The sequence below is a fragment of the Peromyscus californicus genome, unplaced genomic scaffold, assembly GCF_007827085.1.
Source record: "Peromyscus californicus insignis strain IS unplaced genomic scaffold, ASM782708v3 Scaffold_13__1_contigs__length_99412109, whole genome shotgun sequence".
Taxonomy (NCBI): domain Eukaryota; kingdom Metazoa; phylum Chordata; class Mammalia; order Rodentia; family Cricetidae; genus Peromyscus; species Peromyscus californicus.
Window position 1 is genome coordinate 47,988,856 of NW_026294424.1, and position 17,267 is coordinate 48,006,122.

General features: G+C 47.2%; 1 protein-coding gene across 1 annotated transcript in view; it reads right to left on the reverse strand.

Annotated features, from left to right (window-relative positions):
* The window catches only part of Sel1l3 (SEL1L family member 3), a 112,054-nt gene that overhangs the window by 63,032 nt on the left and 31,755 nt on the right, over nucleotides 1–17,267 (reverse strand). The window contains exons 6-9 of the mRNA XM_052734937.1: nucleotides 16,107–16,165; nucleotides 9,527–9,659; nucleotides 6,971–7,103; nucleotides 4,744–4,884 (exon numbers count right to left, since the gene is read on the reverse strand). Of these exons, the coding sequence (XP_052590897.1) occupies nucleotides 4,744–4,884; nucleotides 6,971–7,103; nucleotides 9,527–9,659; nucleotides 16,107–16,165 (466 nt within the window). The remainder of the gene's footprint in view (nucleotides 1–4,743; nucleotides 4,885–6,970; nucleotides 7,104–9,526; nucleotides 9,660–16,106; nucleotides 16,166–17,267) is intronic.

Genomic DNA, 17,267 nt, shown 5'->3' on the forward strand with positions numbered 1-17,267 from the left:
TGCCACATGGCCAAACAGGAGTCTAGGGAGAGAGTCCGTGTCTGGACTTGCTCTCATAATAATTGAGCCTCTTTAAAGTTCGGAGATCCCATGAGAACAACCACAATCCCTTCTGAGGGCAGTGCCTGGAGTGTCCAAGAGACCTCCCACTAGTACTTACTTCGTGTGCATGTTTCATGGACAGGCATGCGTTCGAGGGTACACATGCACTTGTATGCACATGCATGGAAGCCAAAAGTTCTTCACTCTCCCCACCTTAAGTTTTGAGATTGTGCCACTTACCCAAACCTGGACCTCACCAATTCAGCAAGACCACGTGGCCAGTCACCCCTACAGATCCTCCCGTCTCTGTGTGGTGATATATTGTGTACCCTAATAAACTTTGCCTGAAGATCAGAGGACAGCACAAGCCATCTATGTTTATAGAGGTCAGGCAGTGGCGGCACACAGCTTTAATCCTAGCACTCGGGAGGCAGAGATCCATCTGGATCTCTGTGAGTTCAAAGCCACCCTGGACTACATGAGATTGACTCAGTCTAGGAGAGAAACTGAGCCAGGCAGTGGTGGCACACACCTTTAATGCTAGCACTTGAGATCTCGTGCCTTTGCTTGGGAAGCACACACGCCTTTAACCCCAACACTAGAGAGGTGGAGACAGGAAGTGAAATGGCTGGGCGGAGAAAGGTATACAAGGCATGAGGAGACAGCAACTAAAGGCTTTTCGGTCAGAGGCCTTTCGGCTAGGAAGCCTTTTCAGGCTGAGGAGTTGGTGAGGTAAGAGGTATTGGCTGTAGCTTGTTCCTTTGTCTCTCTGATCTTTCAGCATGTACCCCAATATCAGGCTCTGGGTTTTTATTATAAGACCTTTGGAAATTCGAGCACCATCTCTGCCTCTCTGATACTTGGATTACAGGTATGTGCCACATCATCTGGGTGCTGGGGATTCAAACTCAGGTCCTCATCCTTGTACAGCCACTACTTAACTGACTAAGCCACTCCTCCGGCCCTTAACACTCATCTCTTGAAACTTCCCTTCCCTCCCACAATGCCACCCTAGTGACCAAGCCTCGTGGGAGAAGCCACATGCAAACCGTAGTGAAGGGAGGTCTACGCCAGTCTACTGATCACTAAGACAAGACAAGCCAGGGCAGCAGAACAAGAGAGGATGCAGACACATGTTCTACAAATGAGTTGTGAGGAGCATGCTGGGGCTAGCCAGATGCTAACAGAAGGATGACCTTGTCAACAAGGGTATCCCAGAGACCAGGAACACGGGCAGAGCAGCCGACTGACGTTCTTTTGATAAGAGACCATAGCAAAGGTCCATTAAACACGTAAACTGATTTTCTACCTTCAATTTTCAAAATCAAGTTTTCTGCATTTTTCTCAACCTTGTTAGGAAGCTGGGTACGAGATATGACACCAATTGCTCTCTCTTGGGTTAGCCAGATGATGGTATTACAGCCCCAAGCAAGGGCACCATGCCAGGCAGAGAGGAATTCGATGGCATGTGTACCCTGCCTCTGCAGGAGGCTTCGGGGCCTTTCCAACCCAACCTAGAAAAGCAGCTGCCTCTGGCAGAAAGGGGTACTGGCTCCGGAAATTTACTGTCTCCTGCATCCCCCTGCTCTGAGGTTCCCCAGGGAGAGGCAGAGGAGGCAAGCAGGGACTGTGTGCCCTTAGGAGGCTGAGGGCAGGGTTTCAGGAGAGATGCAGAGCCTGGGGCCATCGCTTCCCGCTTCCCACTTCCCAGTGATCTCATTTGGCCTGAAATCTGCATTTGACTGACAGGTCTAGCAGAGTCAGTCTCAGGGTGGAACATCTGGCTTTGGGGAGTGGAGATGGGGGGGCAGGGGCGGGGAGGGGGCTCTCCTTCCTCTCCTGAGGGCCACAGCAGCCTGGCCTCGGCTGGCTGGCGGGACTTGCTAGAGCTAGCTGTCCTACAGGCTCATGATGTGAGTTTTTTATTTGATTCTATTTCCAGGCCTCCATGGAGAATAAAATAGTCCTAAATTCAAATAAACAAAACCGTGAGCTGTAAAAATAACAGGAAAACATTTGTATTGAGAGTATTTTCTTTAAAAAGAATGTATTGTGCAGATGCCTCGATCCTCCTCCCCACCAGTGCATCTATATTTAACTACAATCAGAAATCACAGGCACGGGGTTTGGTAGATGTGGCCAGAAGTTCGGTTTAAACTCCGCGGTGTTCAATGCGCACTCCCTCTCCTCAGGTATTTATTAGGTGTGAGGCAACTCCACCACCTCACAGGGGCTCAGGGAAAACATGGGGTACCTCTTCTCACTCATCATAGCAGTTGGGCTGACTGGGCTTCTTGGAGACACTGGATTGGTCAACGTCTAGAGGTGTTTTGGAGGAGAGGAGTGGGCATGGCTGGTAGTAGTTGAATGCAGAGGAACACGTAGCAGAATATCCTACCATGCACAGGAGGACCCCAAAACAAAGACCATTCCAGCCCGATAGGTTTGAAGATGAGAGATGCTTCTTCCAAAGGGCTAAGTCGCGAATGATTTTTTTTTTCTAGTGCTAGGATCAAAGCCTTGCACATTCTAGGCAAGCACTCTACCAATTAACTACGTCCCCATTCTCACCCCCAGTGTTTCACATGCATGTCAACTCACTGAACTAGGAGGGAAGGATTGCTACAGAAGGCTCTCATCACCACCTCTACCAATACCTCACCACCTCTACCAATACACCCACCACCTCTACCAATACCATACCACCTCCATTAATACCCCACCACTACCTCTACCAATATACCCACTACCTCTACCAATACCATCACCTCCTCTATCAATACCATCACCACCTCTATCAATATCCCACCACTACCTCTACCAATACACCCACTACCTCTACCAATACCATCACCACCTCTATCAATACCCCACCACTACCTCTACCAATACCATCACCACCTCTACCAATACCATCACCACCTCTATCAATACCCCACCACCACCTCTATCAATACCCCCACCACCACCTCTACCAATATCACCATCACCACCTCTACCAATACCCCCACCACCACCTCTACCAATACCCCCACCACCACCTCTACCAATACCACCACCCCCACCCCCACCCACTACACTCAGTGTGTAGATGAGGAACCCAGGGCTCAGCAAAAACAAACACTTGCTTAAGAGCACACAGTGAGTAAATGTTAAATGAACTGGAACCAGGTCACCCAGCTCCAGAGACGCCGATGTCACAGGGCATGACGCTCTTCACATCACCCAGCAGACATGGGTACTACAAAGCCACCTTGGTCATATCCTTTGGCTCTGTCTCCATTCCTCCGGCCTACTCAGGCCTCTGCCCTTTCTCCCAAAGACTGTGCAGTCCGATCCCTGCTCCATACTCTTCTAGCTCACCTCCCTACGCGCAACTGCTCCCAGAGGAAGATCAGAAAAACCCTCTGGTTACATTCCAGCCACAGCCTAATGCCCTCCAACAAGTTTCAGGCACCTAAAAGGGAAAGCCACACAGATTTCAGCTGGTGACCGAGTTTTGCCGGAGTCATTCCCCTGGTCAGCTCTGGCTTCCCATCTCATAGGAGTCCCTTAGCATTCTGTGCTGTTCCCTCCTCCCTGCCTCAAGCATCTACTCCTGCCTCTCTCATCTGGAAAATGCCTCCAGAAGCAGTCACAATGTGACCTCCTCCAGGAAGCCCTCTGGGACACCTGGGTGCAGAAGCAGCCACACCTCTCTCTGTGTTTTCCCTTCCATTGCTTTGCCTAAAGTGACTTACAGTGTGTCTTTGTTTTGAAGCCCATCACTCAAGAGGAGGGACCTTCGGGTCACCTCTTCAAACAAGGTAAGTGACCGGAGCCATCCCTCAGTCAATATGAAAGAGTAGAAGATCAAATATCCTGTACAGCTTGAATTCTTCTAGCGTGGGTAGGGTCACTTTATAAAGTCCATGCCTTGGGACACTGCCATTCCTAGGAGATCATTCTCTCATCTCCTCGACTCAGGGCTGCTTCTGTATCCAGGAACACAATGAGTCTTTTTTATCACCGGGACCTACGTGTGGACCTGCGTGGTGTGCTTCCCCATGTGACCGTCTCCTCTTTCTAACAGGCATGGTTTCCAGATCCCCTCTGGCCCCACAGTGTGTACTTAACTAAGCAAATTCAAATGGATCAGGAGGTTCACGTTCAAACGCCTAAGGGCCCAGCAGACTAGATTCATGATGGCAGAGGGCAGGAGGGGAAATCAGAGAGGAGGGGCTGTGGGTAGACAGCATTCCCCGAACCTGGGCCTTCCCTCCGGGATCACCGACTGTAGGAACAGAGGCCCAGGGCAGCTACATCTTTGAATTTTTTTTTTCAAGTAAAGCTAGAAATTTGCATTTTTCTGAAAGTTTTTAGATACCGATAATGAAATTCTTTTCAAAATACACAAAAAGGTATTTTGCACACTAACTCCATTTGGAGGCCAATTGTGGCGGCGGCCTGTCCGCCGTCTGCAGCCCTGGCTCTCGATAAAGAATCGCTTGAGTGAACCCTACATTTAAGTTTTGGGAAATGTGCATAGATATATTCAGTGCTGTGGACACACAAGGGCAGAATTTAAATCTGAAATTAAACTAGAACACTAGGGTTAAAAATAACATCAAGGCATAAATCACCAAGAGAGAGAGAGAGTGAGACGGAAAAGCAGGGCGCCTCTCTAGCTAGCACCCCAAGCCTAGGCAGGGGCCTGGTTACCAGTTCGCAAGTCCATCTGCAGTATCGTCTGGAACAAGCTGGGGTGCTTGTCTCTCAGCTCCTTCTCCCAGGGCAACGCTCTGCACACCTCCGCCCTTCCATACCTGCGCTTGAGGTCCAGGTAGGAGTTATAGACGTCACCTACACAGAAGTACAAGACATCACCCCCTCAGGAGCAGCAAAGCTGTTATCCCTCTAAAAACTGTTGTCCCCCCCACCAAGGGGAGCTTGGAATAGGAGGTCAGGCTTAATGGTCCTGGATTTGGCTTGGGTCCTTCGGGGATTTGAAACTGGCTGTGACAGCCCTGCCTTGGGGTCAGCACCGGGAACCAAATCCAAGAGAACATGCCAAGGATGTTGATGATGGCTGTTGACTAATTCTACAGAATGAGCAGCTGGCCTCTGACTTGCCCCCAGGAGGCCAATAGCTAGGCCATTTTGTTGGTGTGTATGTTGAAGAGGGAGGTCCAAATTCCCCGCTACTCCCCACTCCCCCCACCTCAGGTGGAGCCGTTGAAGACTAGGAAAATCTCCCTGATGCCACCAAACAGGTCAGCACAGAGGGCTGGCTTTTGGACTCCCGGTCTCTGTCCTGGTGCCGTGTAAATTATCCCAAAGCGTTTCCTCTTTGGGACATTACTATTCCTGTGTGTCTGCCCCCTCTCCTGGCAGCATCTATGTTTCTGTATGATTCAGCAGTAAGTGGAGCAGCTGATCAGGACAATCTATTCTTTTTCATTTTTTTTTTTGTGCTCCCATGTGTATGGGAGGGGGGTGAACAGGGGCGGGTGTGCATAGACGTGTGTACAGGCATGTAGAGGCAGGGGACAATCTTCGGTGTCGTTCTCAGACATGTCATTTATCCTGTAAAGATATGGTCTCTCAGTGTCCTGGGAGCTTGCCACTTAGGCTAGCCTGACTGGCCAGAGAGAGCCCCCTGCCCCCCCGCCCCCCCCCCCAGTCTCCTCCTCCCCAGCACTGGGAAGACAGGTGAGTGACATCGCGTTTGAATTTTTATGTGGGTTCTGGGCATGGAACTCAGGTCCTCGTGCTTGCGACCACTTTACCAACTGGGCCATCTCCTTAGCCCAAGGTAATCCAGGCTTTGCTTTTTTTTTTAAATTTTAGATTTTTGTTTATTTATTTTATGGGTGCATGTAGGTGGAGGGTGGGGGATCCTGTGTGTACCATAGTACTCAAGCAGAGATCAAAGGACAGCCTTAGGAAGTCGGTTCTTTTCTTCTACCCTGTGGATCCCAGAGACTGAATTTAGGTTGGCAGGTTTGGTGGTCGGTGCCTTTCCCTGCTGAGCTATGTCGCTAGCCTGGTCATCTGCTCTTGAATAGAGCTGCAGAGTGTTGAGCACCCTCTCCAACCGCTGTGTGACCGGGGCATGACTGGGATACATCTATGCACCCCGCTTCCCCTAGCCTGGGACTGCAAGTTCCACTCTGGGGGTGCATAAGACAAGCAGGCAAGATTGAGATACAGAACTTGCCCTTGCTGACGGCAAACATCTCACAGGAATTTCTTTTCCAGAAGGAATATGTGTGACTAACTACAGCGTCACCACATCCAACATGGAAATCTAAAGCACAGAAAAATTTACAAGTGCTAAATCTGAGCTGGGACCCAGGGAGACAAGACAGGACCAAACTCTGGCCACACCCTGAGTGAGGAAGGAGGCCCTGGGCAACATGGGCACCATGAACAGCAGTCTACTTGAGATTCATCCCTTCTATCCAATTTACCAGTGCCCTCCTGAGCTGATTCTGAGAATTTAAGAATAAAACAGGGCCCCCGACAGGAAAGCCATTGTTCAGATATTAATGGCCTAAGACAAAAGTACACCATTGTGTACAGTGATTTCTAGTGATTAATTTCCATTTTTCAGACTGGCCTTCTATGTAAGAGAACTCCAGGCAAGGTTCAAAATATGCTCATTCGTCTGTATTCTTAAATAAGATCAGGTATGGTTGGAGCTCTGACCAGTTTAGTTCTTGGATGCTGCTTGTGCTTTTGGGGGGCGTGAGGGGGTGGGGATCAAGGTGGAATGCACCATCTGGTTCCTATCCATCTGTGGAAGGCTTCAGGTACACCCGATCCTGCTGGTATCTGGGCCAAGTGGTACATGGGGTATGTTTCTATTTCAGTCGCCCCCAGAGCAAAGCCAAGCATGTCCATGCAAATGCCGAGCTTAAAATCCCCTCCCAAGCTCCATACTTACATGTTTCTCGTCTCTCACCCTCGACCTGGACTGTTGCAGCATACGCAGATATGATTTCTTGGACCTCAGCACACCGCTCGTAATATAACTTGATTTGTTCAGCCAGCTCCTTCTGAAGGAAGGGATTATGAATCTGCAGGAAGGGCAAGAAATCGCATGAATGACAAGTCATCAAATGTCCACTGGCTAGTACAAAGTCAAGTGTGTTTAGCTGACGGAGGTCTCTGGTTGACATCACCAGCCACCATCTCACTTGGATTTGCAAACTAATGCCATGAGGATCAACTCAAGGCCATGCCAGCTCCGGCTTCTGGTGTACCACCATCTCATCTGCAAAGCTCCTTCCACATCAGTGTGACCCGGAGACCTGTCCCCCTCCACATGCAGAAATGCAGAAAATCGTATTTATCTCCATTTCCAAATCTTACCCGGCGATGCTAATTCTACCCAAGCTGTGCCTGCCACCTGAGGCCCTCCTTCCTTCTGCCTGGTAGCCCCTCAGTCTGCAAGAGCCCACGCAGGGCCACTGCCCCAAAGCACAATTCCTTACAGCCCTAAATGTGGCCAGATGCACACATGCACCTCAGTGAGCCCAAACACATGGGAATTAACTCAAGGACTTTCTATGACAAACAGGTCAAACTCCTGAAGAGCAAGCCCTTCGGGACCAGGGGACTTAGTCTTGACTCTGCATGTTTTCAAGTGCACGTCTGCACGAGAGAGAGAGAGAGAGAGAGACAGAGAGAGAGAGAGACAGAGAGAGAGAGAGACAGAGAGAGAGAGAGACTCATGAGCTGGGCTCACTGGTTGTAAACAGCAGTGGTTTCTTTTGTTTTTATACAGAAGGATCCAAAACGTTAGAACACATCAGAGGAGGAGGAGGATTTTTTTCTTTTTTTCTTTTTGGTTTTTCGAGGCAGGGTTTCTCTCTGTAGGCCTGGCTGTCCTGGAACTTACGATCCTCCTGCCTCCACCTCCTTCAGCAAATCCTTCTGGTGTGCATCATTGCACCCAGGAGGCATAGGTATTCTTAGTAAAATTTTTATTTCAGATTCATATATTTTTTTTTGTTGGTTTTTAGAGACAGGGTTTCTCTGTGTAGCTTTGCGCCTTTCCTGGAACTCACTTGGTAGTCCAGGCTGGCCTCAAACTCACAGATATCCACCTGGCTCTGACTCCTGAGTGCTGGGATTAAAGGCGTGCGCCACCACCGCCCGGCCAGATTAATATATTAATACACAGATATGTGTGTTTGGGGGGGGGGAATGTGTGTTATTCATGATATTAAATAGACTACCTTCAAAACAGTTTTTAAAGCTGGGTCTGTTGACAAACATCTGTAACCATATCTACTCAGTAGACTGAGGCAAGAGGATCAAAAGTTCAAAGTCTGCCTGAACTCCAGAGTGAACTCAAGGCTAGCTTGGACAAGTTACTGAAAACTTGTCCCCTCCCATTTTTTTTTTTTTTTATGTTTTTAAGGAAGGAAAGAGTCTAAATGTGGAGAGAAAGGTCAGTGGCAAAGTGTTTACTAGAAAGTATAAAGCCCAGTGTTCAAACCCTAGTACCAAAGAATATTATTTTGTTTTTGTGAGACAGGATCTCCTGCATCCCAGGCTGGCATCAAACTGGATCTTGAGCTCTTGATCTTTTTGCCCCAACCTGCAGGTGGCTGGCATTACAGGTGTGCACCACTGCATGCCACAACAGCAAAGTGTTTGAAAATCACCCTAATCCATCTTGCTTACCCAGGGTCTGGCACAAAGTAGGTACTCTGAAGTGTTTACCAAAAAAATGAATACATGAGTTTTCTTCTCCTTGACGTCTCAAAGACAGGGAACCAGGCGTCTTATCTGTTCTTGTTGTGTCTTTGTGTGGACCCCACAGGTCAAGGGAATGGGGAAAGAATCCCCTCTCAGACATCTGCTGGGGTCCCCAATCTGTGACGAGGCTGCATGGTAGGGAGTCCTGTGTGGAACAGCCCTCTGCGGGAGTGTTAGAATGTGTGCTCTAGGTATAGTAACTTCAGCTTGGGATCCAAAGTCCTCTTCAGCCTGGCCTGCTGTGCTCTGGCCCACCCCAGCATGAGCTGAGGATGGGCTTCTGCTGAGATCAGTGAAGGACTGGCGGATGGGCACCATGGCTTTAATTTGCTGGAGTATCGCGTCTTCCGATACTTTAAATAATTGCGTAGGAAAGAAGCTTTACCAAAGAACAGAGATTCTCTCCTTTCATTAGCTTAATCACTGGATAGGCAACAGCCTGATAAAAATCTACTCTATAATTAAGCTAGTAGTTATTAAAACAGAGGAAGTAAATGGTTTCCATTTTATGAGTACTAAATGAACCGCACGGTAACAGAAATCTATTATTGGGCTGGCTCAGGGGAAGCCTCAATATTAATTATGTTTGGTGGCTGAGCCCAGGCATGGTTCAGTCCGCTTGGGTAAATCTTTTGTTTACACTGTGTTTCCTGCCCACAGCAGCCCACCGTCACACACACACACACACACACACACACACTCCTGGCAAACTTCTTGATTCCTCCAGGCTCACCTGTGCTGGGTGTAGGCTGCGGAGGCGATAGTATTTCACGGGTCCAAAGAATCCTTCGACGCCAGCCACGTATCTGCTCCCTCCAATAATGAAGTATCCAGCTGTGTCGTTATAATAGAAATCTTCCTGGAAGCTAGAGGGAAGAGCAAAGGGTTGAGACAGCCTTGGGGCTGGGACCTGGTTATTTACAAAGACACCCCACCCCCTGACCTAACTCAGGTTGCCACCAGCCTCTCGCTCTGGTTTTCAGTGGATGAGCCCGCTGTAGGGTCAGGTGGACTTGGGCTAGACCCAGCTCTGCTCGTCAGCAACTGTGTGAGCCTGGTTCCAGTCACCTAGTCTCCAGAAACTACTGTCCTTTGTAAAATGGTAATTCCCCATTGAGCGCATCTTTAGGATTTTATGCCGTCCCTTGTAAACACCCAATATCCACTGCTGAGGTTGGCGACACTTTGGAATCAGCGAAAATGCTGAGAATTGTTCTCCTTCAATATTTTGTTCTAAAAGGCCAAGTATTTTTTTTTATTGAGTAAACAGCAAGTAGATTAAGGAGAAACTTAAAATATAGATTATTTGATAAGGAGGAGAAGTTAAATTCGTTGAGGAGGAGGCACGTATAGCAAGGTCAAAGGTCATGGCCAGAGACAAGAGACCAGCAATAGGTGATATACTGAATGTCCACATTTCTGGGAAGGGCCTGAAGCATCCGAGAGGAGACAGAGTCAAAATGGGTGGCATGTGTAAAGCGCGTGAAGGTGCTCCTTGCAGCGTTCTTCATAATCAAGACTGGAGAAGCCCAGGTGTACCTCCTCCCGGTGAGGGATGGCCAGCCAGCAAGCCTCGGGCATGGCTTTACTTACCATGTAAATTGAAAAAGGGGGCAAAGCCTGAAGACAAAAATATGTTGCTAAATTTAAAAATGAAGATGCGAGGGTGAGGGGGCTAATTGATACATACACAAAGCCCTGGGTTCAAGCCCCAGCCCCACATAAACCGGGCAGAGCAGTACAAGTCTATAACCCCGGCACTCAAGAGGAAGAGCCAGGAAGGTAGGAAACTCAAGGTCATCGTCAGCTACACTGTGAGTTCAAGGCCAGTCTGAGCCACAGGAAACAGAGAGAGAGAAAGACGGGGGGGGGGGGGGGGGGGGGGGGGGGGGGGGGGGGGGTATGGATGAGGGAGAGAGAGAGAGAGAGAGAGAGAATCTTCACCTTCCCCAATCCATCAAGGCTGAGATTCTGAAGAGACAAATACACATCACGGAAGCCCTCTCCACGGGTGTTGTGTGTGTGCCTAAGCTAATGGCGTTTCTAAGCACTAGCTCTGTGACAATGGTCGCCACCCAATCAAGCCCATTTCCTCCCCTCCCCTGCCTCCTCCCTGGCTAGGTGACACCTCTAGAAGAGCAGGGTCTTGCTGAAAGGCAGTCAGTCCATCTCTGTCCTGGAATAACCCCCAGGCTGCCTGGCTTCCCTGACCCACCTGTCAGGAGCTGGCTGTCCCCCTGGCTCTTGGCTTCCTCAGCTCCCTGGCTTCTGGCGGCCTGCCTGTCATTTTGTTCTCTCTTCCCGGCTTCCCATCTGCCCTCTCTGCCCGTGGCTCTCTCCTCCTTGCCTGGCTTCTCACTTGATACTTGTCTCGAGTACCCTGCTGTTCACATATGCTCTGGTCACGCCGTCACCTCATCCTAGTTTGCTTGTAAATAGGTAATAAGTGCACGCGGCTTCAGAAGTCAAAACGAAGGAAAAGAATGAAAAAGTAGACAGCTAGAGTCAAGCCTTGCTCCAGCTCTCCCAGTATTTACTCCAGCCTCTTCTCACTCCCCACCCTATGGGGAAATAGTTTCATTAGTTTATTGGATATATTTCAGAGTTTGTGCAGATACAAAAAATATCCGCTTTCTCTACACAGATAGAAACTATCCTCTCTCTCTCTCTCTCTCTCCTCCTTTCAGGAGAGATCATAAAGTTAAACTCTGAGAGCTGAACACACTCTGTTTTTCAGGACCTTGGAAAGACTGGAATGTTCTAACAACTCCTGTGGGAGTGCTTGGTGCTGAATGGATGAGGAGCTTTATTAATGAACCAGCTTGCTTGAGGTCCCCATTCTCTGCGACTCTATTGGCCGATGCTCACGACACGCTGGGGTGCTCCCTAGTAGAGGCTCTCTGGAGCCCTCATCACCTCCCCCTCCGTTTTAAGCATGGAACTCACAACGTCTATTTATAGAGTTGTTGTGAGGGGTGAATGGACACAGGTTGAATAGACAAATGCTTCCGATCAAAAGCGTTGTAGATTTTAGAGGGCTCGGACACTCCAGTGCACGCACAGACGCAATGGGTTGAATATCCTGACTCAGAAAAATCTAAAAATCCCCAAATGCTCTGAAATCGGAAATGTCATAAACATCTAAAGTGCTCTAACATCTGATGTGACGCTCAGAAATTGCCAGATTTCGAGCATTTAGGTTTTAGATGTTTGGATCCTCAACAGTTAATACACAAAGTGTGTAGTGCAGTGCTGGGCACATGGTAGACACCGTGGCTGTTAGTGACAGGTGTGATTATTCATGTCACTGCTGAACTTCTGCTCCTACCATCCAAGGCACATGCTTACACCACGATGTGTTTATTTCTCCAACAAAATGCTGCCAACTATGTGTTCATTGTAATCCTGGCATTTACTTCAAAACGCAATCCATTAAATTACATATGGGGAACCACAGTTCCTTCTATTATAGAGCAAGTTAGGCTGGGTCTGTAATCCCAGCCACTCAGGAAAATGAGTCAGAAGGATTAAAAGTTCAAGGCTGTGGTGGCTAACATAGTGAGACTCTGTCTCAAAACAAAACAAAAAAGGTTCTGTGGTAGAGTGTGGGCCTAGCATGCAAGACCCTCTATATTCAATCCCTACTACCACACACACACACACACACACACACACACACACACACACACACACACTTGCAAATTCATTACTACTTTGAGTAGACTCAATAAAGGAAAATTATTTTAGTCATGGAATTATGACAAATAACTGTGAAATATTGTCAAGATAAACTGAAGAAATCTCGAAGGGCTTGAGCCTCAAACTGTCTCACAGTGTCTTCTTTCTTCTATTTGGAAGGAAGAAAACAAATTGTGTGTGGTTTCTGCAAGAAACGAAACCCATAGCAAACTCCAATTTTCAGAGCAAAAGGAAGGCCCTGTCTAGAGAGTTTAGTACAAACTTATACAGCAGTCCCTAATCACTCAGAGGGTGCAGCCCAAGAACCCCAGCAGATGACTGAAACCTTATATTGCTCCAAACCCTGCCCATGTTGGTTTCCTGTCCCTGCAGCTCCACATCTACGATAAGCTTTAATTAATAAACTCCGCACAGTAAAGGATGAATAACAGCAAATGATAACGTAGAGCAATTAGGGCAGCATACTAGAATAAGCATATGCAGGTGTGGTCTCCTTTCAAAGTATCTGTTGGTGCTGTGCTCATCTTTCTCCTGTGAGGGAGATGATACTTGGGAGAAGCACATAACAGCTCCCCTGGGGCTTCGCGATTCCCAGCATCACTACTCTTGTGCTTCAGGAAATTTTTGAGTAGATGGAGTATGGTATGAACACATGGTATAGTAACAGTGGGTGTGATAACTGAAGACCAAGAGAAGTAATGGGCAGGTAGCACCCACTGCGTGGATACATGAGAAAGGACAAGGCCCGATAGCAAAGATTTCATCCTGCTACTCATAACAATAAGCACTTTAAAGTGCACACGGTGTTCACTTCCGGAATTTTCCATTTAATAGATTTGGACCACTGCTGACTGTGCATAAGCAAAACCATGGGAAGTGAACCCCTGGATAAGAGAAACTACTGTGTGTTTTTAAATTAGCATAAGATGCTCATGGTAAGGGTCCTTGCTTTTACTGATTTATTTTTTTTTCCCACCTAATAACAAATTATTCGGTCTCGATGTCATTGCCCACTAATTTCTAAACTGTCATCATGTTCAACCTTCAGTAGATATGTCTAGCTTGGTCTCCATCTGCATCTCTACATCATGTTTCCACATTTTTCTCCTGTGAAATTCTCAGTGTTTGCACAAGATAGCAAGAGAACCCTTATACTGTGCACGGTTTGATGGTCATCAATTTCCCTGACATGAAAGCTGAGCTAGACTCTTCCAGAGCTTGGACTAGTCTCTTTGGGAAACCGCAGACACTCTGGCAAACTATCTTTCCTCTTATCTGGACATAGAGGGCCCTGGTTTATTACCGAAGAACACCAGAGTCCAGAAGATTCACAGACGTTGTTAGATAGGCCCCTGTTCAGAATTAGGAAACAGTCAGACTTGCAGTTTCACAGAGAGGAGACTTAAGGACCCCTCACCTCTGATCATAGTTTTTGTCTGATGCCAATTCCTCAGGACCTTATATGAATTCTGACACTCTCAAGACACTTTATTTGTTTCTTCCTAGCATTTCCAATAGACTATAACTTTAAATTTATTTGTGAATTTATTGCTCAGTATCACTCTCCTTTATTGATTTTTTTTTCAGTTTCCTGAAAATGGGGACTGCGTTCCCTCTGTTTACCTTCTCCCGCAGCCCCAGAATTAAGTCTTGTGTCTGGCCTGTGAAATTTGCTCAGTAAGTATGGGATGGACGGATGGATGGATGGATGGATGGACGGACCGACGGACGGATAAATCACTCATATCCTCTTACTTGTACCCAGCACTGAGTCAATGAACACTCAATTTCTGTTTCTATGACACTACCCCCACCTTCAGGGAATAAAGCCTACACTAGGTTTACACTCCAAGAGCAAAGAAGAGAGCTTGGAGGCTGTCCTTATAGTACCAGGGAGCCTGAAATGAGACGCTGTTCTCTTCACTGGCTTGCATCACTGCAAAAGTGGGGCTCCAGTTGAGAGTCTCTACACCCGCTCACAGAAACCCCAGGGGAGGGTTGCATACCTTGTGGACCTGGCTTTACACTAGCTGTTCTACTGGTGGGATGTCTTGGGGGGCATTTTGTGAAGGAGCCCCAGATCCTGTTGGGCTTCTCTATCCCTTGAATTAGTCCGTGAAGCCACTTCCATAACGAAAACCAGCCTGTGTTGGATGTTTTCTGCCAGCTTTGGGACACCTTAAGACTTCTGCTTTATCCTTAGCTTCATTCTCTACGTTTCCGTATAGCTATCAACTTACTCTTGACCTTTTCGCAGCTAAGCCATGATACATCCTCAGCCTTTCTGAAAATCCCTAATCCTTTAATCTGGCCACAAAAAAACAAGAACCGTTCTAAGCTCCTGGAGCCTACTAGAAACCAGTTGGATTTACATGTAAACAGGAATGGTCGAAGAGAAGAGTGGGTCTTCTATTCCCACCCTCAACCCCTCTCTGCTCTGGTTTCTTCAGTAGCCTGTTTCTGAGGGAGTCTGGGGATGCAGCTATAATGGGGTTTCCCGGATACCTAATGAAGGCTGTCTGTGGTCGACAATATAAAACCCACTGTTATATTGTGGATATAGGAGCAAATTAAGAAACAACAATAGCCGGGCGGTGGTGGCGCACGCCTTTAATCCCACCACTCGGGAGGCAGAGCCAGGCGGATCTCTGTGAGTTCGAGGCCAGCCTGGGCTACCAAGTGAGTTCCAGGAAAGGCGCAAAGCTACACAGAGAAACCCTGTCTCAAAAAACCAAAAAAAAAAAAAAAAAAAAAAAAAGAAACAACAAAACACAAGGCAAGGACCCCAGTTTTCAGCTTCTGCAAGTCATGTGGAGATAGTCACGGGCGAGGGGGGGGTGAAAAGCTGCGCCCATATCAATAGCTGCACACATTTCAAGTCTAGATTATAAACATAAATATGAAGACTGTCTGTTTTTATGTGCTACACTACGCCAAAGTTTCCAGCCGTTCACAATGAGCAACATTAATACTTGGATTTATTTTCTTTAGAATCCTTTGTAAAAGATAATTTTCAAAGAAAATAAATTACAAAGTGCTACAAAGGAAGAATTTATGGCGAGATTCAGAAAAAAGATTGACTACTTTCCCTTGCTTAGTACCAAAATATATATTTCATATATATATATAAAAACATATATATATGCAGGAAAAATAGATGCCTCGTAAAATTAAAAAGTACAAAGTCTAGCTTGGGCCCAGAGATGGTTCAGTGGGTTCATAACACATTGGGGCACTTACCACCAAGCCACTTGAGTTTGATCTCAGGGACCTACATGGTGGGAGGGGAGAACCAACTCCTGTAGATGATCCTTTGACTTCCACATGCACATGGTGGCCGACCTACACATGTCCAACATGGCTGACCTCCACATGTACGCCACAGCATCTGTACACAGCAAGTGTGCACACACACATGCAGGGCAGGGAGCAGGTAATAGGGGATAAAAACGTAAAGACAAGAACGAACTAAAAACAACCAAAAAAAAAATAGTCTGTCTTGGAAAAGCTGAAAGGGGTGTGTAGAACACTCTTATGGTTGAGGGCTACAGCATGAAGACTACAGCATGAAGCAGCCCTAGAGCAGTCTACTTAGGAATGAAAGCCACACTTACCTAATGGTCTGATTATGATAGCTTTTCAAGTCCCATCCAATGCTGGCAGTGACCACTATCTACGTTGGGAGAGAGAGAGAGAGAGAGAAGCGTCAGGTAGGTATGTACATCCCATGCTATAAATACATACGGTCCTTGGTATAAATTACTCATGGAATGTCCTTGTCAGTCTCCTGATTAATTTCTACAAAAATAAAATTAACAGTTTACTAGCCCTGTGTGTATTTTAAGACTTAATAAATTTAGCTTTCCCAAATGACTGGATGGTGTGTCTAAAAATATCTACAATGCAATTTCTGCCAGTGGGTTTTGGATGCTTCCAGACGTCAAGCCAGAGGTTGATTGGATGTGTCTGTGCTTCTAAACTCATAAAGAAGGCGAGGAAACGCATCTGGCAGTACAAGTTGGTTTTGAAGTTTTACTAATTTTATTGGAGCCATAGGGGAGATAAGACACGTCCTGTATGATCTTCACGGCTTGCTGGCCCCAACTCTCATCTCCTAAGCAGCAACAGTCATCACCCTCATTTCAGCGAGTACAATGTTCTTCTCATGATGTTATGTGTTGTCTCAAGTAGGTTCTTTTTAGACCTAGGGATACTGTGTGAGTCCTCTGATACTTCTACGAGAAGTGTTTAGCGAATGTGTCCTGATCTTTTTTAGAGTCCCAAGGACTTAGAGACCACCCTGTGCCTGCAGAAGACAAACTAAATCACTAGAAACCAGCCCTACCAGTCATAGGGGGTAGTGAGAAGAGAAAATGACTCAACCAGTTGTCTCTCTTAGCAACCATTTACCTTTAAGTGAGGGATTCACTTGGCCAAAGCAGTGAGTGTGGCAATCCCACCAGAAGTCTGGACCTATGTCCATGAAGGGGTCCAGGTGAGGCAGAAAGAAAGGCAAGTCTGGAAGTATCTGAAACCCACTGGCAGAAGAACGCAAACACACACACACACACACACACACACACACACACACACACACACACACACACAGCCCTGCTTTTCTTTCCATCTTTCTGCCCTTCCTACGCCTCTGTGGCTTCATCCCACCACATACACATTACACCATGCAGCTCGTTTCTCTACCTAAGGGACTATACTCTTTGGTTGATGAACGTTATCTATGATTCCCTACCGCCTTGCAAGCTGAAGTCCAAATC